Genomic DNA, 25,653 nt, shown 5'->3' with positions numbered 1-25,653 from the left:
TGTCTTTTACAGTTGCAAGAAAAAGTATGTGAACCCTTTGGGATTCTTTGGATTTCTGCATAGATTGGTCGTAAAATGTGTTCTGATCTTCTTAAAGTAATACTGCACAAAAGTTCTGTGTTTTCAACGCCAGCTGAAGCTCAACAGAGGATGGGTGATGCAACAGGACAATGACCCAAAGCATAGACGTAAATCAACAACAGAATGGCTTCAACAGAAGAAAATACGCCGTCTGGAGTGACCCAGTCAGAGCGCCGACCTCAACCGGATTGAGATGCTGTGGCATGACCTCAAGAGAGCGATTCACACCAGACATCCCAACAATTCTGCTGCACTGGAACAGTTTTATAAAGAGGGATGGTCCAAAATTCCTCCTGACTGTTGTGCAGGTCTGATCTGCAAGTTTGGTTTCAAGAAAACCTAATTAAATTAACCATGATTTACTGTTGACAAGAAACAAAATGAGGAAAGCTTCTAAGGGGGTGAAAACTTTTAATAGGCACTTTAAATACAGAACATGTTTGCAGGTCAGAGGGGCAATTGTTGCACATTGTGACAGTCCTAAGGTCCAGACGTTTTCTAAAAAAAAAAAAAACTCAGTTTCAAGGACAGTTCAAATATGCTGATGCAACACAGCCTGTTGGAGGACATGGGGCCCTATGCACAGTGCACATACAGCAAAGCATGGCTCTGTTTTACTGGCAAACACACTTTAAATCCTCCCCACAGGCCTGTTGAGATGTGACTAGAACTGGGCTTCCTCACTCACTGACATCCAAGGACAGGTTCATAACCCACTGAGGAAAATCCTCCCAACAGGTCACACATTTGAAAAAATGGACTTCACCGCTTTGCGTCTGCTGATCCTGCTGGGATTCATGCATGTGGAGCCAGGATTTGGACAGAGAGATGACATGGACTTCAGTGAGTGGATGACGGCTAATCAGAAATATATAAAAAATTTGGTGCTCAACCTGACAAATGCAGAGCAATGCAGGAGTGATGTTGAAGCTCTGGACGCCAGGCTCAACGCGACTGTAGACGAGCTGACGAGACAGAAAGCTGAAATAGACAATCTGAAGACGGAGAATGAAGGTAGAACACAATGTCTGAATCATTATGACGTATATTCTAATCCAAAATGTTTCCTCATTCATTTATCTATTGATTGTTCTTGTGCAGACCTGAAAGCCAGACTGAATGCGACAGAGAACGAGATTGGTCAGCTGAAAAAGAGCAGTGGAAAAGGTAAGATGATTAAGTCGTACTAATATCCAGTATTTACATGCTGGAGTAAATCTTTCAAATCTTGCAGGACTAAATAAAAGAGATTCCTCAAGTGGAAACGACATGTCATTGGTTAAATAAAGGAAAAATAAATTAATTAATTAATTAAAGCTGTGAAGAATTTACGTTTTCATTCAATACTGCCTGTGTTTTCATGTCTGAATTAACAGCAATAGGCACTTCTCACTCATTTACATCTTTCCCATGAACATTTACAGTTTATTCTTCCGTCCACAGCTGCTCCTCAGATTGCATTTTCAGCGTCTTTGGCGAACTCTGGTGAGATTTACAACGGACCCTCCACAGACAAGACTCTGGTTTTCAAAAGGGTCTTCTCAAACATCGGCAGTGGCTACGATGCAAATTCAGGTACTGTGCACTTCAATACAATACAGCATGTTTCAGTACCATGTGATTTCACGCTGTGAGTCCGTGCTTAGAATGTGCTTTTACATTTTTATGAACACGTTTGTTTCTAAGAGTTTTTCTAAGAGCATCTGCTTCTGGTATTTCAAACAATATCGAGCAACGTAGAAGAATTTCCTGGCGCTACGTGACTCAGATCACAGTTGTGAAGCGTTTTAACAGCTAAACACAGGACATTGTTTCATTGGTTCAAACCCTTATGATAGTTTATAAAAGTTGAATTTACAGTCAATGCAGGTAGGCGCTATGGCATACATTTCTCTTACATCATAAATGAAATAATAAGGTAACCCAGCTTCTTAAAGGCTGTAATCTGCTGGATGTTTGCTTCCAAAGTAGCTCTGCCTCTCAGAAAAAAAATAAAGAAATAAAGGTCAGTTTCCTTTTTCCTTTGTCCTGTTGCAGGAGTCTTCACGGCACCAGTGAACGGTTTCTACTACTTTAGCTTCAGCACCTATGGCTACAACACTCACACAATGGGGGCCATACTAATAAAGAATGATGTGCGTCAAATTTCGACCTACGACAGCCCCACATCAGACGGCTCTGACAGCAGCAGTAACGCCGCTGTTCTGCAGCTGGCTGCCGGTGATAATGTGCACATGGAACTGTGGGATGATGGCAGAGTGTACGATAACCTGAACGGCCACACGACCTTCAGTGGTTTCCTCCTCTTTCCTCTGTAGATGATCAAACACCGTCTACTTGCATTGTGGTTCCATCAATAGGAGAGATGCAACAGTAGGGGTTTTATTTACAGCCTGAAACATGCTGAAATGAAAATACAACAATATTCTCTGATGTTATCTTCACAATTGCCTCAATAAAATAACCTTTTCATGCATCATGATAAAAAAAAAAAAATACAGAAAACTTGAAATACAAAAAATTAACTGTCTTAATGTAAGTAATCATCTGGTTTTATGATAGTCTAAATACAAGGACATTTTTATCCCATTAACCTGTAGTATCTTGCCTTGAAGTCCATTTTAAACCATTGATGCATGGTGTCTACCGCAGTGGACAGCTGTGTATCTCACTCACCGTCATAGATATATATGTTTTTTAATCCAATTTTACATGTTAGGTTGTGTTTAAGAAAGAAAACTATCTCATAAGTTTGTTTTAAAGTTCATGCATGAAAGGAGGAAAAAAAAACTAACAATAACAAAGAAAACTGTAATACAAAAGAACTCAATGTATGTTTTTTATTGTTCATTTTTAAGTAAATTTTTATTAAAAATATAAACCTGTGATCATTCTTTAGATTAATAAATACAAGACAAGTGTTCACCAGCCTCCCAGCTAAAGTACAGCAACTACGAGAACAAGAGGAACCAGCTCCCTCTGGTGGTCTTAGTTTTTATTGCAGTCATAGAAGTGAGCTTTTTTTCTTTATTTTTCAAAATCCTGACTAAGACATGAACCTTTTTTTTCAGCACCTTCTGAAAACGGTTGAGACTTGAAGTTATAGCACCAAAAATGCACCATGTTTGATAAATGTAAACCGGCGTGCCTGAGTTCACACACTGTAAGCTCCATTTCATGAAAATATCAAGTGATTGTGAGAACGTTGCATGCAATAAACCGTAAAACCTTATATGAATTGACAACTAATGACATTTGCCACGTCGTGTTACATTCGGAAATGTTGTGGCAAACACAGCACGGATGCTCGTATGTCATTGTTTGGCCCAGGCATCCTTCCCATGTTCTCCCATCTACATGTGATGGTATCATACCGATGGACCATTTTAGTGTCACTGTAGTCCTCCTGGCTGTATCCACCCAGCAGGTAAAACTTTCCCTCCAAAACCGCACTTCCGGCTCCGATGTGAGGCACCAGCAGAGATGGGAAAGCAGTCCAGACGTCTTCTGCCAGACTGTACACTTCACAAGCTAGCTGGTCAACAACAGCAATGTTATCAGCTGTGGTGACTCCACCCGCTACGTAAAGACGTTCACCCAGGGGCTCCATACAGTGATGAGCTCGAGGTTTGGACATGTTTGCCAGATAGGTGCTTCCTGTCTCTGGATGGTACAGAAACATGGACGCGAGACACAGATAGTCGTTGTTTTGCCCTCCTGAGACGAAGATCTGCCCTTGTGCGACCTTCGCTACATGCCCACTGAGAGGCAGATCCAAGGGCCTGGTGAAGCTGAAAGAGAAAAGACCTTGAATTTAAAAACTTTTGGTTGGATTCAAAGAAACAGAATGTTGACAGCATGTTATATATTTTTAAAAAACTACTCAAATGTTGATTGTCCAAGATCTACCAAGGGTTTAGTTGATATGTTTTCTCTCACACTAAACTAGAAAGTCTTACAGGTTAAGGGATTTGAGTGTGTTGGTTGCACCTGTATTTTGAAGCATCCGATCAGTGTAATTAGCTCCAGCTGCACTACCTGCACCTGACTGCTCCTCAGCTGAATCTAATTGGCTGTTAAGGGTAGTGTGAGGCCTAGTCTGCAAATACACAGGCAGTTTTATTTTTTACAGGATTTTTTTCTTCTTCAGTCTCTTTATTCCACTTGAAAATGCAAAAACTATACTGAGGCAATGTCAGAAGCGTAATTAAACCAACAGAAGGCGACGTGACCATAACCCTGAAGCCATTCAAGAGCCTGAAGAACTCTTGCCAGTTACCAGTAAGTTACCAACAATTCAAGAAAGGGGGCAATCATGTGTGTTCACTGATAACGAAGTCCTCCTCAATATAATATAGGTCTAAACATGTAAAAGTCTTGTTTACAAGATTGGCACCAACACTTTTTTAAAAACCCAGTGTTTCCTGCCCACAGTTCATATCAGCACTTCAAACAAGTGAAGTGAATATCTTCACCCTGCACAGCATTTACCAACGGATCTGACTTAAGTGACCTGCAAAACTACATTTGCAGCTGAATGAAAGCTAAAACACACAGAAAATTTTAAAGACACACCTGTTTGAACCAGGCCTTCAGCAGCACCAATAGCAGATTTTTCTTTCTTTTCTGTCCTTATTTTACCTCATCATACTCTAGTTCTGCCTTATTCAGCGCAGAACCTCTAGCACTTGCTAGTTTCTTCTAAACCTAACAACTTCAGCCTATCAGGAATTTCAGTGAATTTTCATTGAAGCATTTTTCTATTATGCCAGGATACAATAACTTATGTAAATGTCTACAGGTTAAAAGTGTGTTGTGTTTCCAATGCTCCCTTCTTTTGGTGACATTTCCCACTGAATCACATTTTTTGTTTAAGTTTTTTGCAAGCAAATCAAAGAGATTGGTTAGTTAGACGTCAGATGTTAGATAGACGTTGGGTATATTAAAGCAAAATGCTAAATCCTTGCAGTACATAGCACATTTTGCTGTGAATCATGAATATTCTGTCCAGTGTACCTCCAAGTGTTTGTCGTGGGGCAGTATCGTTCGACGCTGTCTATGTCGTCAGGTTCACAGTGTCCACCAATGGCATGTATCTTTCCATCCAGTACAACCACAGAGAAAGAGCACCTGTTCTCCTGCATATTAGCCAGGCCCTCCCAGTTGTTTTGAAGAGGATCATACCTTCAGATGTGGTAAAAATGACAGTGAAAAACAGTGAAAGATGCATTTAAAACTATTACTGTTATTCTTAGTTCACATCTGTGATCTCGCTCACCTGTAAACTGAATTCAGGGTATCATAAATGCCATAATATTTCTTGCCTCCAAACACATACAGTTGACCTTTGAGCACAGCCACCTCATGACTAAACCTCGCTGGCTCTGGCATCTCTCCCAACTTTCTCCACTCCATGGCCTTTTTCACTCCCGTCAAGTTTCTCAAGGAATTCCCAAACCAGAGCTCTCTGCTGATGCTGCGGCTTCCCAGGTCTTCAGTGATCTGGTCACCTCCAACCAAGACCAGGCTCTCTTTTGGCAGATAGATACGGCACTTATTCTGCAGTGAAGGCTCATTGGAGCAGAAATCTTCAAGGACTGCTTCATATAGCTCTGCCAAGCTGCGATCAGACCACATGTTCTGAGACTGGACCTCTCTGAATTCCTTGAATGTCATCAGGGGAAAGTGGATGGTTTTCATTAGGTCTTTAGCAAGTCTAAGCCTGATGCGAGGCTTTGCTTGCATCCAGGCCACTACTGCTTTGAATACAACAAGCTCAGATGGAACACAGAGTGAGCAACTGTTCAGGTACTTCAGGAGCTGTCTGGCTGGCAGGTCCTTGAACTTTGAGGTGCATGCCACCTTCTGGAATTGCCGCAAGACAAAATCATCGGCAACTTCAAGAAGCTGCGTCATCCCGTAGGCCTCAGCAAAAGAAATCACATCCAGACAGGAGTCAGGATTTATTTCTTGATGCAGGAAGCTGAGGCACAAGGAGAGGGCAGGTTGGTACTGGAGCTGGAGAGCAGTACTGGTGAGTTCGAAGACGCACCTCCAGCTGAGGGGGAGAGCACCGCTGTAGGAACAGCCGATTAGAACTTCCAGCTCTGAGGCCAACAGGAAGGGAAGGGTCACACATGGCTGGTGGGACTCCTTCATTCCCAACGTGAACATGCCACGGAAGTAGTCACTGCTTGCAGCGAGGATAACTCTGTGGACTAGACAGAAGATGGCAATGATTAGATATCCCAACTAACAGTTCCAGGACTAAACCTTTTATTTATGTGCATCATTAAAGGGGATCCCTGTTGACATTGTTGGTTGTGTGCCCCACAGTTTGGATGAAAACTTATCCAGTTTTCCCATGGACCACTGTGTAGCTACTTTGCAAATAAACAGACACCAACAGGACTGAAAATGCATTTGGCAGGGCTACAAATACCAAGAAATCCTGCAGCCTGATCTTAGATACCAAAGTTATTAATAAATTATCGTCTAATGTGCTCACTCTCTGCAATGAAGGAGGTGGTATTAAGTTTCATTTAGCACCTTCTTGTGGGAAAAGAAACGTATAATAGACAAAACCAAATAGGGGCACTGTGGGGGATCCAAAGTAGGCTGCTATGAATGCAGACATTGGTGGTCTACTCACCATGAAACGACGCCCCAAGAGCTTCCAGAATCACATCGCAGCCCACTTGGTCCATCCACAGCTGCTTGACGGACTTAAGACTGATCGTTATTTGTTGTGCAGCAGAGGTCCGTTCCTTTTTCTTCTGCCCTCCAGTTTTTGTGGACTCCTCCTCTTGCTGGGTGCAGAGATTCAGGACCCTGATTACCCCCAGTGCTTGAGCTGCAGCCCTAATCTGGTCAACATTGTCCTTGTTCAGACTTGATATGAGTCCAGTGTACGCAAACTCCACGATCGCCTCTATCCCAACATGATCCACGTCTGGACCAAGAAATACTGACCACCTCTGGGCTCCTGCACTTGCATCATGGTCTCGTCTTTCATTAGCTCTATTGTTTTCTACTTTTTTCCAGATAAGGGAGCTGACAGCGGCCAGGACGGGAGCATGGACATTGAAGCTTTTCCCATCGTCAGTGTTCAAAGTGAGGTCAGTAAGAAGGGAGCAATCTCTGAACTTGTTCAAGGCGAGGAATATGTCTGTTGGGTAATCATCTTTGCTGTAAATCTTCACCTCATCTTCATCACTATCATCCCCATCCTCGTCCATCGAATGTGCTGCTTCCTCCTCATTTGTAGAATCTTCCTCTTGAAGATTTTCAAAATAATTTTGAAACTCCGCTTGAGTTGTCCAAGATTTGGTGACAGTTCCTTCTTCATCTGTCAGCTTCTCACTTTCATCTTTTTCATTCCTTTCCTGGGTAGTCCAAGCTCCAGAGAGTCCATTTTCGTTTCTCCGTGACTTTTCACCAGGAGCCTCTAAGTCATTTGGATCTTCATTCTGTTTCTCACCATATCTATCTTCAACTTCAAGTCTCTCTAAGTTGTGAGATTCGCTCCCTGAGCTTTCATTCATTGATTCCACTGAATCGTTGAATCTGTCTGCTTCCCGTGCTGTACCATCCCAGTTTTGCTGAATGTTCTCAATTGGTATTTGTTCTCTGATTTGTTCTTCCTGGTGGTATCTTCCACTTTGCTCTTGTTCTTGAAGCTCTTCTTCTTTCCCCTCAGACTCCCTCTTAACTTCATTGTCTCCTTCTTCCTCCATTTCCTTTGCTTCCTTCACCGCCCACTCTTCCTCCTCATCTACCTGCTCATTCTCCTTAATCTCCCTCTCTATCTCATTTTCATCCAGTTCCTCCTCTTCCTCCAAATCTACCCTTTCATCTGCGTCAGTCATCTGCTCGTCTCCCTTTTTGTTCTCGTTAAGCCCCTCCTCCTGGCTACTTTCTCCTTCGACCTCTTTAAATTTGTTCGCTTCAATCGCCTCCCATTCTTCCTCCTCGTCTGCCTCCTCCTCCTTAACCCATCTCTTCACCTCATCTTCGCGCTGTTCCTGCCATTTCGTAACTTCCCCTGCTTTCTTTATCTCTGTCTCCTCGCCTTCACACACCTGATTGTTCTTCTTAACCTCCCTCTCCTCCTCATTTTCTTCCTTTTCCTCCATATCTACCATTCGATCTTCTTCAACCATCTCTGTGTCCTTCTCATCTCCCCTTATCTTCTCTTCAAGCCCCTTATCTAGATCACTTTCTCCTTTTACCACCTCTTCTTCGAATACTTCTGCTTCCTTCACCTCCCATTCTTCCTCCTCTACCATTTCTTCCTTCTCCTCAACCCAACTCTCCGCCCCATCTTCCCTTTCCTCTTCACATGCCCTATTGTCCCCTTCTTTCTTCACCTCTTTTTCCTCATTCTTCCTAACCTTCTTCTCAACCTCCTCTTCCTCCACATCTGCCCTTCCATTCACTTCACTCATCTCCTTGTCTTCCTCTTCATCTCCCTCCTTACTCTCTTCAAGCCTTTTCTCCTGACTTTCTCCTTCTACCACCACTTCTTCAAGTTCCTCTACCTCCATTTCCTCCTCTTGTCCTTTTACCACTGACTCATTGTCTTCCTCACTTCTATCCTCTTCACTGCTGTCTGCATCTTCACCTTCCTCGTCCACACTATCCTCTTCTTCCTCATCACTCACCTCCACTTTAACCCAGCGTCTAATCCTCTCCCACAGTTTTTTCCTCCTTTTCTCCTCCATCTCTCTCTTCCATTCAGTCCACTTCCTCTGGACGCATAGATTAGCTATTGACATGCTGTTCATTATCCCTATAATCTGCACCAACACCTTCAGTCTCTCAAAACATTTACACCTGGAGAAGCCAAACAATTGCAGATCACTTACTTTGTGCAAAGGTTCTGAGGAAAGGTGCACATACAGTAGTAGATCATGTATTGTTGGAAGCAGCACCACTTCTTATCCTGCCTGCAGACAGCAGCTGTGTTGTCTGTTTGCTCCTCTCCTGCCTCTCTCTCCTCGTGCACATAAATATTAGAGAGTGGCATGAGTGTTCGCTCATATGACCAAACAGGCTGCTCTGTAAAGTGTACTGTATCCCTGGCAGTTGACATTGTAGACATTTTATGGAGTCAGACCTAACAAAAAATGTAAGGGCTTCAAGGACTAAATGTTTTTACACTTCTATTTTTCCATTTCTTACTAGATTTTTATCTTTTATTTATTATAAGACACTTTTGTATCTTTACATGCCATGCACTTTACCCTCATGTTCTTAAATAATTGTGCATTTCAGTTTTTTACTATAGTGATCATGTTCAGCAGTTAATAATAAAAAATCTGGGGCAAGCAAGTAATAAACATCGAATGATCTTGACTCAGAGGCAGCTGGATCTCTGCCCATCTGAGTCTATGAACTGCAACATCTTGGGGGCCTTGGCAGGCATCTTTATTCTGGGGCATATGACTTGGGGATCAGTATTAAATGCCTAGCATGTCATCAGTGGGATCACATTGCTCCTCCACATCCAAACACAGTGGAATTTGGGTCAAGGATCAACAGGCGTGTGGGGAAGAAGGAGGCCGATAGGGCACCGAACCAGACAACACCCTGATGTTGACAACACCTGTCGGCTTGTCAGCTTTTGTGCCAACAGAGAAAGCAAGCAGCTCTGTCAAGCCGTTACCTTGGCTTGAAAAATAGCTTCACAGGTTGCAAGCAGCTGACAACGGACCCCCGCAAACACACTCTCGTCTTGGGTTACCACATTGTTAGAAAGAGCAGCTGGATTGAGTTGCACTTGCTATTTATACATTCATTGTCTTTCCACAGTTTTAACCTGTGATTTACGGTCTTAAGAGGCCTCCCAATATGCTATTTGCATCTGCTACCATTCTTCCTGTCTCTATTTTACATATAACTCTACAAACTGTGATTGTAGGTCTTCTGTTTTCAACATGAAAACTTTACCTCTCAGATCCTCTGAGATCATTGGAACACTGTCATTTTGTCCATACAAATTGGATTTCTAATTACTTTGGATTTTAGCCATCACTCAGCAGTTTCAGTTTCAGTGTTTTCATCCGGAGCTCCAAAGTGTTTACACACCTCAGTGAAGTGGTGCTTGACAAAACCAACAATACTCAGCACTAATCAGACAAACCCTCAGCTGTCTTACACTGACACTGAAATAACACAAAGCATTTTAATTACATTCTCAAACCATATTTGATTTCTTGGAACCCTTATTCTGTGACTGTAGGTTCCTCGTCTTTAACGTTAAACTCTTTCCTCACATATTCTCTAAGATCATTGGAGCAGCACTTTATTTTGTCCACAGAGTGGGTTTCTAATGAAATTCCATCTATTGAAATGCTTTGAAGTTTGAGCACTGTGAGTGGGTGAGCTGGAAATGAAACTGGTGGGCAACACCTCGCTTTAAAAAACACTCCTACCTGAGGACACAATGACTGTGCTCTTTTCACAGCCATTCACATGTGAGGCATCACATGCACACATACCTACTGTACGTACACACAGCAGCATTTAAACAAGCAGACAAGTGAGTCACGTTGTTATTCAACACTACGCAAAAAAAAAGAAGAAAGAAGCAGCATGCATTTGAATAAACTGAGCTAAATATTTTACATGCTGAAATATTGAGAAGTAATGCATTTCTCTCTTGAGTGAATATCTGTGTTATTGTGTGTTTTTATGCATTCAAGCGGGTGAAAGATGCTTTTGGTCCATAAATTTACCCAAATAAGGCTGTCTTTGAGCACGAATGCTTCAGGGATTTCCTAAAAAAGCCTTAAACAGTCATTGCCCTATATAACCACCCCACAACTCCACTAGACATTAAAATGTATTGTATATTGAAACTAACTTTTCCATGAAAAACAAGGTAATCTGAAGGGAGCAGATTTTCTTCACCACCACCACGTTCACATTCTGAGTTTATACCGCGGCAGATGTGCAGATGTTTCTGTGTTCACATTATCACCTACAGAGAGTGTTTAGCTCTGGGCAGCAGCTCACAATCTACTTATGAAAAGTCTGTTTCCTCTGCAGTGCTGATTGTTACCATGACAACGCATGCAGTGAGAGGATGAGTGAAGAGCGCTAACCTCGTTATGGGACCCCCCCATCCCCGCCTCCCCTTAGGCCCTTTCCTCAAGAGCAGCCACACTGCTGGGACATAAGCCTTGTAGTCTTCTTAATAGCATAAGAGGAACAAAGAGTGCAAGAAGCAGCAATGTCTCCACGTATTAAAGGGTCAGTGCTGTAATCTTGAAATCAAAAACAAAAGTTAAATAACATAGAGAAACATTTCAGCATATTAGAAAATGCACATCTTTGCTTTTCTGCTAAAAGTGAAACAAGATTGGAGCCACCCTCATGTCTGAACATGAAGGCCCAGAGCCTGCACCCAGTTAGCTTAGCTTAGGGTGGCCATATTTTGATTACCGAAAACCAGGACACTCGGCCCGGCAATGAGATACTCAAACGATACTCAAAGTTTACTCAAAGATGTCTTATCATTTCAATACATTTAAAACCAGGACATTTTCTCACTTTATAAAAAAAACAACCAGGACGGCCAGGACAGGACGTGAAAAACAGGACATGTCCTGGGAACACAGGATGTTTGGTCGCCCTAGCTTAGCTTAGCATAAAGATGGTAATCAGGTGGTAGCAGCAAGCCTGGCTCTGTGCATCAAAACCACAATGCCATCGCCGATAACATTGTTTTGCCTTGTGTTGCAGGAGGATCAGAAAAACTCAGGAGGACCTTCAACAAACTCAGCACCCCTGAAGCTCGTCCAACCTGAAGATGAAACACTCAGGCACAAGCAATCAGTGCAGTCTCAGTGCATTTCAACGCAGCAAGGAGTGCACAGACCTGTACATTCAGGAAGCAAAGCAACCACTTCCCAAGTACAGATGAGGTTCGGGACTCTGCAGACCAATCAACACTCGTGAAGACAACAGAGAAGGTCGGTGGTTCAAAAGAGGCCATCTATGTCAAGCACCATGAAACAGAGGAGGTGGTCTTCAACACAGCTCATCGGCCGCTTACGATGCTGTCCAGCCATCCCTCCCCAGGCAGCTTCACACCCAGTCACATCTTACCGCAGGGGACCTCAACAATCCTACTGCCCACACGATGGCCGGTTGAGTCCATGACTCACATGAACTGTCATGGTGCTAACAGCCCCTCAGGAAACTTCAATGTCTGGAACTTCCTCGCAGCCGGTCAGAATGTAAGACGTCTGTCAGCTGAGAGGCCAGATGATGATGTCCTCAAGAAACACAGGCAAGTCCAGCTGCCTTTATCTCAGCACTTAGATGAACCGTGGCCACCATGACCTAGAATCTTAACAGACATACCATCAGCTTTTAAGTTGAAGTAACAGGTCTTTTTGTTTTCTGTTCAATCCATAGAAAATCTGAACAATTTGTGGATTTATGCTGCTGATTTGCAGACTGATGCAGTGTGAGATTGCCAGGAAACGAACAAAGACTTCTGAAGGTCGCTGCTTGAGAGACTGTCCCACACATCATCACTCAACACCTTCACTTTAACAGCAGTGTTTGCAAAAAGCAAGCCTGTTTTTGTCAAAATACAATCTAGTTTTATTGAACTTCTACGGCCCCATGGAACACAACAGTGAACTTAAGTGTTGAAATAAAACTAACATTCAAGACGAGCAATACAGCAGAACGAAAGAGAAAAGGGTCCTAAAAATGACTCAAATCCACTAATACAACTGATCTTAATTTAAACTGAACATTTCTCTACAGGGATGCAAGCATCTTCAGTGTGGTGTGAAAAAAAAAAAAACTTTAAGAACATACAAAAAAAACAACATGAAACATACAGTACAGAGAAGCCAAAATGGCTGTTTTTCCCCCCAGCTTGAAATAAGCAGCATGACTGATTGTCAAGCTTAGTTTTTTAAAATAATAACAGTTAATCAACACAGACATAAATAAGGTCAACATTCTTAAGCCTGATAGTTTCAACTGTAAGAATGTGAAATGTGGTTTAAATTGCTTGAACGTATTTACAGTAAGTTCCACTAAAGCTCATTTCTATTTTGAGGTCAGCTTATTATTATTATTTATTTTTTTTACTAAAAACATACACAAGTGCAGTCAGGAAGAAGGAGAACCTGTTTTTAAACCAACAAGTAAAATAATACATGTAATCCAGTCATTAAACCAACAGATGTACTGTAGATCACACACGATGGGAGCTATATCAGATCTCTCCTGCTATTGCTTTTTAAAATTAGGTCATGCTCTATTTTAGAACCGTACGTCCCTGCATTCACAAAGTATATTCCACAGAGAAAAGAGGGAAATGGCCAAGAAGGTGACAAGAGATGTGTTTTGTTTTTTTGTGTGTGTTGTTTTTGGGTTTTGTCTTTTTTTTATACCAGAAGTTAAGATGCCGCAGTAGGAACAGAGGAATTGCATAGTTCAGCAGCATTGGCTTTTACATGTTTTCCTATTGAGCTTGTTATTTTTCCCTTTTTTTATTTAAAATGTTACCTGCGCAACCCTGAAACCTTTCCCCCCACGTATCGCTCCCATGGCTCGTTAGAATAAGGAGCGAGATGAGAGGTCTATTTTTACAAACGAGGGGGTGAGAAAGTGAGACGGAAGGTGAGGTTTTTTATGACACAGAAGCAAGCACTGACTTTATGTTGTGGGGAGATTCTAGACGTAGCATGAAGGAGTTAAATATCTGAACCTGTGCCTTTTTGGTTTTGCTGGAGCCTTGAGGAGAGCTGTCACTATAAATCTAACCCTGATTGTAAGTTTTTCGATTCTAGAAGGGAGAAAATAGCATTTCATTCAAATTCAATAATTGGTTAGTGTACTATTAGTTATAAAGAATTTCTCTTTGTGCTACCCACTACACTGTATGAGTTGGCGGAACTTTTCATTTATAAGTTTTGGAATGAAACTCCTGAAACGTTGGGTCAAGCGCTGGCCCACGGCAGCAGGAAAGACACGATGACGATGACGAGGGAGAGGGAGAGAGGCAGCGAGAGGAGGAGGAGGAGAGGGAGCGAGAGGGACGTCGGCCACAGAGACATCAGTTTGGAGCCTCGGCGGAGCTCGGCTGGACTCTTCTGCCTCTCGGCGTTGGGCTGGCAGATGACCAGCGGCCTGACCTGTGATATGCTCTCCTGGACGACAGGACAGAAACGAGAGGGCCGCTGTAAATGCCAGACTTAAAACTGCTATTCAAGTTGTTGCCGAATTAGTTCACACGATGCACAAAAGCCTGTTGGTGCCAATCTCTCTGTGCTTTGCAGTGGAATAGAGGTTTAATCAGAGTAGACTACAGCAGCTAGGAAGAAAAGTTTCAACACCAACGACAAACATCTTAATCATGCATCAACAGTGTTTGTGTAATTAGTCTCACTACCACAGGGGGGAGACAAAAGTTCTACTTTGCAGGTTCACTGAAAACTTGAACTTGTCGTGTTGTATTTGTGCTTTTAGGACCTTAACCCTTTCAACACTATAGCCCGCTATACCGGTCTGTGGCTTTCACCCCGTCCACCCTGCAGCCCGGTATAGCAGGCTATGGTATAAGGCGACTTTCTGTTACATTTATTTTGATTGGCTATCAGTGGGAATCCCCGTACGAAGTAATAATTACATACAGGTTTCTCGCCAGCGTCATAACAGAGCAACGGCCCGTTACGCTGCAAATTGGGCCGATACGTTGTTTTCGAGGGTATGTAACGGGAAAATATTTAACAACAAGCGCCGGTGGAGTTTCGCTGCCAATGCTGTTATTCGCTAGCGTATTCGCCGTTAATCATTAGCAGCATTCGCTAAGACCCCCTCAGTATGCTGTAAAGGAATCCTGGAGAGGACTCTGACATATAGGCATATATCCCTCGTAATTCAAGGCAAATTTACTTAGTGTTGAAAGGGTTAATGATCAAAAAGCAGGAATCACAAATGAGCAGCAGGCAAGTAAAAAGTATGTTCCACAAAACCTCCAATGCAGTCAGTGACTTCGGTTAGCTTGTAAGCTACGAGTGAGAAGACCACAGACTGTAAAAGATAGCCACCTCAGTGTCACCCATTAGTTTGTGGATAACCATTATGAAGCCTCAAGTTTGGAATTCGGCCATCATGACTTTTGAAAGTCTGCATGACATGACATGACTGAGGTCAGACTCAAGGATGCTATATCACGTGGTGGTGACCTGTCAATCAAAAGGTAGCCACACTCTAAAGCATACCTGGCATCATCGTCTATTTTACTCTAAATGGGACTTAATTAAAAAAAAAAAAAAAATGCCATGTCGTACTGAAGGAGACTTGAAACTAACTATTGAGATCATAAACTCATTAGAAAAGTGTTTATTGAGGTAATAACTTAAGTGAGAAGTAGCGTCATTTTCTCATAGACTAGAGTTCTTTCTGCATCCAGAACAGTCGCCCCCTGCTGGTCGGTAAAAACAATACAGGTTAAAGCACATCTGCAGTCTAAGGTGGGACATGCAACTTTTCTATTTACTTGTCCGCATCAAGTGTTGTAAAACCATAATTGATAAAACTGAAAAAGTAAAGACATAAATGTAAAATGTAAATGAAAACAAAACAACAAAAATGTAATGAAAATAATCCTGGAATATCAGGACTCATTTAACCAACACCGGTGAATCCATGTTTCACGTTTCTGTTATTCACCATCAATTATAAACACTAGAAATTAATTTGACCAAATAGTGATTATGAGATTACCCCGGATGGAATAACTGTCTCCTCCTCTTGATGTTCTGTACCAGTGATGAGCAGATGAACAGCTGATCAGACTTAACGTTGCTGTGTCTTTACCTCCAGTATGGTCCTGCTGTGTGCTCTGTCAGGACTGAGCCTGAGGTTCCAGCGGTGGGATCTGTGACTCCGCCCGCCGTCGTCTTCGCTCTCCGTGGTGTCCTGCCGCGCTACCCGAGGACGCTTTCGTCTCCGCGAGCTGATTCGCTGGAGCGAACCGGGGTCCTGGAGTCTGAGCCGATGGAGTCAAAAGGCACAAGGTCAGAACACTACACGGGAAGAAAGTTAATAGTTGGATGCACGTGTCTGTCATCACACCTGCAATCTGTGTCTTCTATGTCAGCATCTGCATCACTCTCCCCCTGAGGGTCAGATAGCACACACTCCTCCTGCAACAGAAGGAAATTAATCAAGCATGCATTATGTAGTCAAATATAAAATCAAAATGACACACAAGATGCTAGAAGCTGTTAAGTTAGACTAAACTATGACAAGTAGGTTTTTTTTTTTGAGAAAGAAAAGCCTCTACATCTACAGTATGTGGGCTTTTATTTTGTAGTTTTCCTCCATGAATCATCCCTGACCGTCCCCATTTGTAATCCAGAAACAACACTTGATGATGGCATTTGCGCTGTGTGAGTGTGTTCATGCGTCACTTTTTGTTATCGCCGTCGCTTTATTGTGCATGAATCAGCCGACACCTCTACCCATAACATGACTAATGAGCTCAGAGACACTTAATCTGGTGGTTGTTTTCTATTTATATCGCGGTGGTATCATCGATCCACTCATCTAACTCTGGAGCAAATGAAGGAATAGCCCAAAGAGTCCAACTATTCCTTTAAATAAATTAGTTACCAGCACATATGTTGAGTATACGTATTGTACAGTCGGAATTTTGGACAATAGAAGTGTTGTGTTAACTGAATTTATTGGTGGCAGAGGATTAATTCCATTAATTATTCTATTGCCCTCAGTTCTAGTGAAGTGAAATTATTGTTAGAGGCTTTTTGATTTACAAGGACACAATACACAGATAAAACATTCCCTACTTTGGAGTCTGTTGGCCTACTTAAGTTTTTTTTTAAAGGTAATAACTAATAATTATCTGCATGTTGTGACCACTACCAGTAACTTCAGGGCTGCAGATATGACTATTACATTGTCAGTTCATCTCTTGATTATTTTTTCAAACTGCCGATTAGTTGTGTGATTAGCAAACGGTGAATAATGTTGATCAGTGTGTCTCAAAGCTCAAAATAATCACCTTAAATGTTGTGTTTTGCCCACAACAAGTTATTCAGGTTGCTGTCATAGAGGAGTAAAGGAAGCAGAAAATATTCCAATATTAGAGGCTAGAATCAGAAATTAGATTTTGACTTAAAGCAATGACCAATATGCATTATTTTAAAGGTCCTGTAATGTTTTCCTTTTCAGCAAATTACCCATCCCTGCAGTGTGTCTTTCACATTTTCATCTTAAAATACTACAAAGATGGTTCATTTCACCGTGACTGTACGACGTTACACCCCCGAAAACTAATGAGCTGCTGCTGTCCCCACCCACTTCAGGAAGAAAACCTTCTCTGTGTCTGTGATTGACAAACACTGCTCAATACGTAACTGCTGAAAATGAGACTGACACCTAAAAGTGCTGGAAGGCTGACGACTAGTTGTGTGAGGATTTGAGGAACGGCAGAAGAAAACATCTTCATATCTCAACAGATTTTATTTTACACCAAACAACCACAAAACAAAAGGAAAGTGGATTTTCTCCATGTGGGACCTTCAGTAGGTGACAACTAATTGCTTAATTATTGCATTAACCTCATTTTACAACATAAATGTGTAGCAAGACTTTACCATATCTCGAGTTAAGAATGTATTATTGTTTATATATTTTCCATTTTTGTGTGCGTAGATGACTCCTAATCTCCACATTGATGAGACAGAGATCAACTGTTAGTCTAATAAGCTTCTGCTCTTATCTTGTTTATAACAATTTTTGGTAGAACACGCTCTGGGTGGTTGTGTTTAGGGCCTGACTTATGAATGAAGAGTGGATTTTTACTGAACTATTGGGAGAGTGACCAAACATTTTTTATTTATTTTTATTGCAGGTAAGCTCCTCATCCTGTCGACCTCCCCTGGAGATTTCGCTGTTGTTGGTTTTGAGTGGCGGCTGAGTTTGCAGTGTGGCAATTAGCTGAATGAACTAAAACTGAATAATTATAAAATCATGATGCTGCACAATCAGTTTCGCCTGTTCTCTAAATATTTTCTCACTTCTAGACTCGTCGACTAGTTACTGTATATTGTTTCAGCATCGACATCGTGATGCACAACAGCAACACACACATCGTTCTGCAACTTGTTTGGCTGCTCGGTATAAAGAGAAAACTCAGAGTAGGATCGCACGGCTCTAATCTGCAACAGAAGTCTGTCTGTTGTCCGTAAACGTATGGAAATATTTCAGCAGCAGAGAGGACGACGTTGACCAAAACCAGGCTTTCTGTCGGCACTGTCTTGGAACTGTTGTTGCTATCAGAGACGACACGATGAATTTGTTTGACCATTTAAATCAGTTAAACTTAAAACTGTTGCTGAATGTGTTTTAGTCAGTGTGCCTAAAACAAAAACAACTTTGCATGTCTTTTCCACTTTTTACTAGATCAGTTTTTACATTTGATGCACATGCACTCCCCTACAAAGTCACCCAGTGGTTCTAAAATGATTAAATGCCTGCATTTCTTCATATGCAGCCCTATGAATTAGTCCAACTTTACATTTTCACTTAATCGACAAGGAAGTGGGTCATTAGAGGGACAGCCCTGTAGTTCACAACCTCCTTGTCAGACAGCAGAAATTCCATTCACATTACTACGGCACTTATTTCATTTTCTTACACATCACCATCAGCTGCCAATATATCCACATCTTCCTAATTAAATCATCATCGCCCTTTGCTGGGGCCCCTCTAGGCCTTTGGGTACGGTCTAATGGTGGACCTGATATATGGTCCACACCTCATTTTAAGCTGCAGGAAAAAAAAACCCAGCAGCATCCGCGTCAATCATCTTGCCTACATGAACCCTGGTGTTAGTCACGTCCGCCTCACATGCTCGAGTCTTAAAAACCTGCCAGCTGCCTGCCAGAAGAGCTGCAACACACATATCAAAGTCTTCCAAGGTGTGAAATCTCCAGACTCCTGTAAGATACAACACAACTCCCGGCGTCGAGCAAACGCACAAACATAAAGAAACGCACGCATATGCTCCACGTTACCTCTGTGCCATATCCCTCCGAGTACCTGGTTACCATCACTCTGTTTTTTCCACAGTGTTCACACAGCAGCGTGTCCTGAGAACAGAGAAGCAGGAAGAAGATTGATGGACTGATTGACTTCACACCTTGAACGAGATACGACAAACCTGACAGTGAAATATAGTGTAAGAAAAAAAAAAACACACAGAGGCAGCAGAAGAGACACAGAGAGGTCGGCGGCAAGCTAAAGGCAGATATTTAGAGCGAGTTACAGATGAAGGAACACTCTGGGCAGGTTGAGCGACGGCCACAGACACTTAAGTGGGAAGCCTGAGCACTCACCGGCGTAGGCGTGTGTGCTTCTGAATAAAGTGTACAGGGACCAGCCTCGCACAGACACACTACATCCACCTCTCCACAACTCGCCCCCATCTGAGACAGAGACACAAAGACGGAGAGGATAAACAACTGTGATCTGTTGACTTGTGTGAAGCTTTTATCGCCAGCCAGCAGCATATTAACAAAGTTAAAGGAGCAACGCTGTGATGGGCTTATATAACGTATCGCGATATCACTTCGAATGAGCAAAAGTTTTAACGTCGTGCATCTGTTTTAAAATGCTTAAAAATGAAAGACCGAGTTATGAAAGCTGAAAAATCCTCATAATTAAGTCAAAGGAGCAAATAGCATCCGACGTCCAATAAAAGGCACAATCATGTTACCCCTTCACCAGATGTCTCAGTCGGACAGATCAGGTTATTACGTGTCAATTAAAGGCCTTAAAGCGCGACACTGAGTTTGCAGCCTCACCTCACAGTCATTGTCGGACGTCTCTCCGGAGGTAAACAGGCCGTGGGAGTCGGATTCCCTCCTCAGCATGACCTCTGCCCTGATCACACTCACATAGACCTGCACACACACACACACACACACACACACACACACACACACACACATTACTGCCTCCTAATGAGTTGTGTTGAAACCTGGTATAAATATCAACATAGTGATACAGGGTGCACCATCTTACATGTATATAAGTAATTACTTTATGAGCTTCAGTCAGTCAGTGTCTTTACTGATGTAAAAATTAAATATCCAGTTTAATTATATAAATATAAAATGTTTTAAAGTTCCCCCAAAATAATCAATGGACCTTTTCCATGCATGTGGTACTGAATAATGCAACACATACATTTTTTTACTCTTCTGATTTTACTAGTTATTATCTGTAATTTAACTAAACAGGGAAATCTGTAAAATACCACCTAAAAAAAATATTCACTATTTTTCTGTCCTTATAATTAAAATAATTTGTAGGTTATTATTTTTTTTGACTGAAAATACTTGTAAAATGTGTACATTACTTTGAGTTTACGCTTGTTTTTTATGGTCAGCATGTAAATTAACACTTTTCTGTGATTCGTTTATTAGTTTATTATTTTATTTTTTTCTTATATATTATTTTATCTATTAGTTAACAAAATAGGGAAAATCTGTGAAATAACACATTAAAAAATTATTCACTATTTTTCGATCCTTAAAATTAAAATAATTTGTAGGTCAATTAGTCAATTTTTTTGAGTGAAAAGACCTGTAAAATGTGTACATTACTTACAGTTTTTTCTTGTTTTTTATGGTCAGTATGTAAATTGACACCTTTCTGTGATTCTATTAGTTTATTTATTTATTTTATTTTTGTATTATTTAGTCTATCAGTTAACAAAACAGGGTAAATCTGTGTTTGTTTGTTTTTTATATTTTTCAACCCTGACTATACATAGTGCCATCATTGGAAAGTAACATTTTGGCTAAATTTAATACTGAAAAAAATGTGATTTTTACAGTAAAACATTGTAAATAAACAAACTACTATTTACAATAGTACAGAGGATTGATGTGGACATTATTTAGTTATTTTTTTTTTCTTTTGTTTGTTTATTTTTTCAGTGTTTTTACAAGATATTGTGTAGAATTTCACTTTTTTTTTAATACACGTAAAAACTATTTAAAGCATATTTTATTAACAGTGAGAGTAACTGAGTAATATTAAGTTGGATTTTTTGATGTATTAAATGTTCCTAATATTCCTATACTTCCCATAGCAGTGCCCTTTTGTTGCCTAAATATGAGGTTTAAATTAAAGATGGGCTCAAATAAGCGTGCACAATTTAAAGTGTGAGAACATGAGAGTTGTTTGTGGGGGAATAAATTGAAATAAAACTTGCTGGATGCTGCTGTGTTGACGCAGACAGAGATCTGTCATCACAGCAGCCCACTGGAACATCTGTTCAGCTCTGTCCGCACTCACATTACGTAATAACCTCCGACAATCAGAGCAGGAGAACTTTTCACATCAAGAGAGACGAAGAAGAAAAAATAAAAAAAAACCCACAGTCATCGCTCGGAGATGTTTTTATTCCGTAACATCCAAACACCAGAGACGAACCCCGGGTTGTAAAGAAGCCAACTTAGTGATGCCCGTGCGCGCCGAGCGGAGAACAGAGTGACCCTCTTACCTGGAAACCATGCCGGGAGCCGAATTAAAGCCGCAGAAGAAGAAGAGGAGTTCAGAGGATGAGCAGCGGCGCGCGGCGACGCTTGTCCGTGTGGCGCGTGGAGGCCATGAGCTCGCGCTGCCGGTGCATGCTTGACATTGTGGCGGACCGACCGTCGGTGGTGTGATGTCAGCCGCCGGTGACAGGCGGGCGGGCAGCCGCTACGGTCCGGGAGGCGCGCGCTCGTCGGGATAACGGAACGTTCCCAAAACATGACGGGAGCGCGCAGAGCGGAACGAAGGGCTTCCGTTGGCGGCGCTGTCAAAATAAAAGCAGGTAAACAGCGTGACAAAGTAGTCAGAGTAGCTCTTTGGTCATTGGTTAAGACAGTAAAGACTCACTTCAGTGCATCAGTTAGTTATTAGAAGTTTTATTTCTATTAAACTCATCCATTTCTGACTTAAAATAGCTTATATGTAGGAGGTAGGTGTAAATAGGACACCTGACATATCGGTCAAGCTGCAGTGCTTCAAAAACGGCTTCAAGTTGTTTGGTTCTTAGAAATTTACATATCTACCTGTTTTATAAAATCGCAAATAATAATTAGCAAAATCAAAAAAAAAAAAAGTATTCATTTACATGTTAACGGTAAAAAAAAAAAAAAAATCATATCAGAAATCTGTATTTTATGAGGGTTATTTTGATCTTTTGAAACCTTTAATCATAATATAACGTTTTTGTGTTTGTTTTTTAAAAACTAAACTTAAATCTGCAAAAGTAATGTTTTACTTATTTGCAGTCATTAATAGAAAAGAGGTAAACTGATTTGATTTGTTTACAGATAATAACTTGTAAAATCACGGACAAAATTATTATTTTACATGATAACAGTAAAAAACTAAACAAAACAAAAACTGTAAATCACTTCCATTTACAAAACTCTATATTTTTACAAATGGTAAATCTTTTGTTTTGTTTGTTTGTTTGTTTTGGCAGATTGGCCACACAATTCCACACTGTACTGTATTTAAACAGCAATAATATTATTATTAATATAGATATATTTGCCATCATTTGAAGTAAATGCTGTGCACATTGAGGATAAAAAAAAAGAAAGAAGTAAAGAAAATATTTAAGTATTATTTTACAGATTTTCCTTCTTTTGCTAAAATTCTGGAAAGTAGTAAAATAACAGAAAAAAAAAACATATAATTTGCATGTTGAGTATAATTTTCCAACTTTAACTTTTCAGTATTTGTACAAATATTAATTTATTCTTTTACAATGTGTGACATCTGTTGAAATGGATGTTTTTTTTTCAAATAGCATAACTGTAATAATACGAAATGATAAAATCTAAACGCACTACTTCTAATAATACAGAATGATGCTACCAGAAAAGCTCGGCATGTTGCTCCCTCTGAGTGTGTTCTCGCTCCCAGATCACGATATGAAAGCGGTTTTGTGAACCCACCAATCGTCAGATCTAAAGTAAGGTGCTGAGGTCACATACCATCACCGCTCACAACTGCCACATTGTATTGTTGCGATGAATGTGTGGTGTGAAGCAGCAGTGTGGTATACTGGTATGTAATTGTCTTTCAGGAAAATGAGATGTTCAGTTGCTTGGAAAAAAAAAAAAAATCAAAGGTATGTGTGGAATGGTTTGAACTGGATCCAAGATCTTGCCATGATAGGTTTTGGAGAAACTGACATGAAGCTCAAAACACAACTCGGTTCATCTTCGACAAGAAAAGAGTGGCCTTGTGGGTTTAAAACCACGACTTTTAAACTGTTCTAATAAAAATTGATATTAGCCTTATTAGAACAACAAAAAGTGATGTAGTTGTGATGCATGAACCTGACATTAGTCTCACAAAGCTGCATGTGGTGAGTGTCCCAGTTCACAAAGACCTTTTAAATGACCAAAAAGATCAGATTCTTGACCCTCAATTCTAAAAGAAAAAAAAAAGTTAATACTCTCAAAGCAAACTGGAAATGATTACATGTAATTTTTGCCTTGATCTTTATCTTGGCCCTGAGAGAGTCAGACTGCTGCCAGCAGCTGTGGTGGGACACACAGAGAAACCGTTGAAAAGAGATGCACTCGTTTATTTGTACAACCTCGACCACACAGACATACACAGGGAGGCTCGGAAGCTCCCAGCCATCAAAGCATATCGACTGGAAATGTCACTGGGAATCCCTACGTGCCACATCATTATCCAAACACCGGTTGAGGTTTTGTCTGGTAACTGGCCAACTTCAGTCTTCATATTATACAAATGAACACTTGTCACAGGTGTCTTTTTCAGAGGTCAAATCCTGTGCTTGTGTGACCACTCCCAGGTGTGACTTTTCAAGATGTAAAAAAGTGCATTTATAATCTTAATTTTGCTTGAAAACCCTCTCTTGATAAATAAATGCCAAATGATACTTTGCAAATAGAGCTCATTTTGGCCTAATGTCCCCTGAGTCCCGCTGCAGCCTGCAGACAGCAGGGTCACTGAGCGAGATAAAGTGTAATTAGCAGAGACCTAATGGCAGAGGGAGGGATCCTCATTAGGGCTGCATGTCGACCATGAAAACGACCCTGCAAAACACAACCATAGACTGTGTGTTTTATGAACTGTATACAGGATTGAGAGCTACTTTTCACTTAAAAAAAAAAAATATAATCAGTTGCAATGCCTTTGAAATCATGTGTATGCAGCGTAATGTTTATTAAAGACTATTATTTCAGTTTTAAGATGTTGTGGCTGCACATTTAGCATTTTAGGACAATGTTTCTTCATACAAACAAACTTTGTCATGTGTTTTTTCTCCTTCAAAGATTGCAAAACATGTCTTCCACAAAGTTGCATGTAATATGAAAGAAATGCAGCACAAAACTTGGTCAATCGTTCTCTTTTATGTGCTCATGGGGGAGAAGAGGAGGGAAGTAACAGATCTTCAGAGGCAGATAGAGAAGCTTGTGTATACACAAGTAGCAATACAAACAGGAGATGCAGCCGTGATAAGGAAATTAAGGGAAAGGGTGCAACTCAAATAAACCCAAACTGATGCACCAGCGGACCCATGCATCTCTCTCTCATGCTTTCAGAGTAAAACTCTCACTCAGTGTCAGTGAGGGAGATGAAAGTCGGGGGATAGCTGCAGAGGAGCGTCATTCGAATATTCTGGAAGTGCTGTACAAAGGCGTTCCTTGGATTTTCTCATCAGGACTAAACGCAGCCCATCAAAACTCATCGGTATTTTTTTCCCCCTTCGACTGAGGTTGCAGGTTTTTGGCGCGTGCACAGGACAGCAGTGGCCTCTTGGATCAAACACGGCTCGCTGTTTTAGATTTGAAGGGACAATCGCTGCACCCCAGGCAATTGCAGGTTACGGTGCAGCGAGAACACCCTGAGGTGGTTCAGAAATTGTGATTTGGGTGTGTGAGCTATGTGCTTCTGTGGTGGACAAGTAAGGCAGAGCATCCACAGACATTCAGACGGATACACAGAGTCTGTGAGGCGGTTGCTGACTGCACAGTAAGAAGAGGAGACCAGGGAGAAATCAAGTTTTGTTTCTGTGTGGAGCATGAGGACTAAAGGAAATATGGTTTTCATATGATCAGATCTGAAAGACTTCATTTTTTTGTAGCATGAGGAAGAAGTGTTACCTGTTTCCAAACACAAAAAAGACATCCTAAGCTGATTTGTCAAGGTGATGCAGTCAACTATCTGCAGAATTTTATTTTAAAATCGCAGACAACTCTGAAGGACCAATGAAGGAGTCGGAGCAAACCAAGGACATGACCTGGGATTTTGACCAATCCTGGGCTTCATTCCTCACGCCCGCTGCACGTCTTTGCCTCAACACCTTGGATTTTTCCGACCTCTGGGATGAGGAGGACAGTACAGAGGACGAGGGAGCTCATACGTCCAAAGAATCATCATCATCGTGCCTCCAAGTCGCCCCAGCACCACCACCTCTGCCTCCTCCTCCTCCTGCTTTGCCCTCAGCTTCCCCTA

The 25,653-nt window shown here is 41.3% G+C and overlaps 3 protein-coding genes across 5 annotated transcripts; 1 reads left to right on the top strand and 2 right to left on the bottom strand.

Annotated features, from left to right (window-relative positions):
* The first annotated feature begins 358 nt into the window (after window positions 1-358).
* On the top strand, window positions 359-2,862 carry LOC103371027 (complement C1q tumor necrosis factor-related protein 3-like). Of its 2 annotated transcripts, XM_008300240.1 has the most exons (4): window positions 359-1,095; window positions 1,183-1,248; window positions 1,525-1,656; window positions 2,119-2,862. In XM_008300240.1, exons 1-4 carry the CDS (start codon window positions 837-839, stop codon window positions 2,397-2,399), a joined length of 738 nt encoding a protein of 245 aa, XP_008298462.1. In that variant the 5' UTR covers window positions 359-836; the 3' UTR covers window positions 2,400-2,862. The 2 variants fall into 2 exon arrangements, with proteins under 2 accessions (XP_008298462.1, XP_008298461.1); XM_008300239.1 differs by having other exon boundaries at window positions 359-1,248.
* Window positions 2,863-2,906: 44 nt separating this feature from the next.
* LOC103371026 (uncharacterized) lies at window positions 2,907-9,101 on the bottom strand. The gene is made up of 4 exons (XM_008300238.1): window positions 6,734-9,101; window positions 5,360-6,299; window positions 5,098-5,265; window positions 2,907-3,872 (listed from the first exon to the last, which is right to left on the bottom strand). The coding sequence occupies exons 1-4, from the start codon at window positions 8,865-8,867 to the stop codon at window positions 3,350-3,352; spliced, it is 3,765 nt and encodes a 1,254-aa protein (XP_008298460.1). The 5' UTR covers window positions 8,868-9,101; the 3' UTR covers window positions 2,907-3,349.
* Window positions 9,102-12,675: 3,574 nt separating this feature from the next.
* On the bottom strand, window positions 12,676-21,853 carry LOC103371025 (uncharacterized). 2 transcript variants are annotated; one of them, XM_008300236.1, is made up of 7 exons: window positions 21,659-21,853; window positions 19,950-20,048; window positions 19,482-19,571; window positions 19,161-19,235; window positions 16,195-16,265; window positions 15,937-16,108; window positions 12,676-14,264 (listed from the first exon to the last, which is right to left on the bottom strand). In XM_008300236.1, the coding sequence occupies exons 2-7, from the start codon at window positions 20,016-20,018 to the stop codon at window positions 14,055-14,057; spliced, it is 687 nt and encodes a 228-aa protein (XP_008298458.1). In that variant the 5' UTR covers window positions 20,019-20,048; window positions 21,659-21,853; the 3' UTR covers window positions 12,676-14,054. The 2 variants fall into 2 exon arrangements, with proteins under 2 accessions (XP_008298458.1, XP_008298457.1); XM_008300235.1 differs by lacking the exons at window positions 19,950-20,048; window positions 21,659-21,853 and having other exon boundaries at window positions 19,482-19,929.
* Between the last annotated feature and the right edge of the window lie 3,800 nt (window positions 21,854-25,653).

Source organism: Stegastes partitus, unplaced genomic scaffold, assembly GCF_000690725.1.
Source record: "Stegastes partitus isolate 25-593 unplaced genomic scaffold, Stegastes_partitus-1.0.2 Scaffold1513, whole genome shotgun sequence".
NCBI lineage: Eukaryota > Metazoa > Chordata > Actinopteri > Pomacentridae > Stegastes > Stegastes partitus.
The sequence above is the reverse complement of the archived record's forward strand: the minus strand, read 5'-3'. Positions and strand labels throughout refer to the sequence as shown.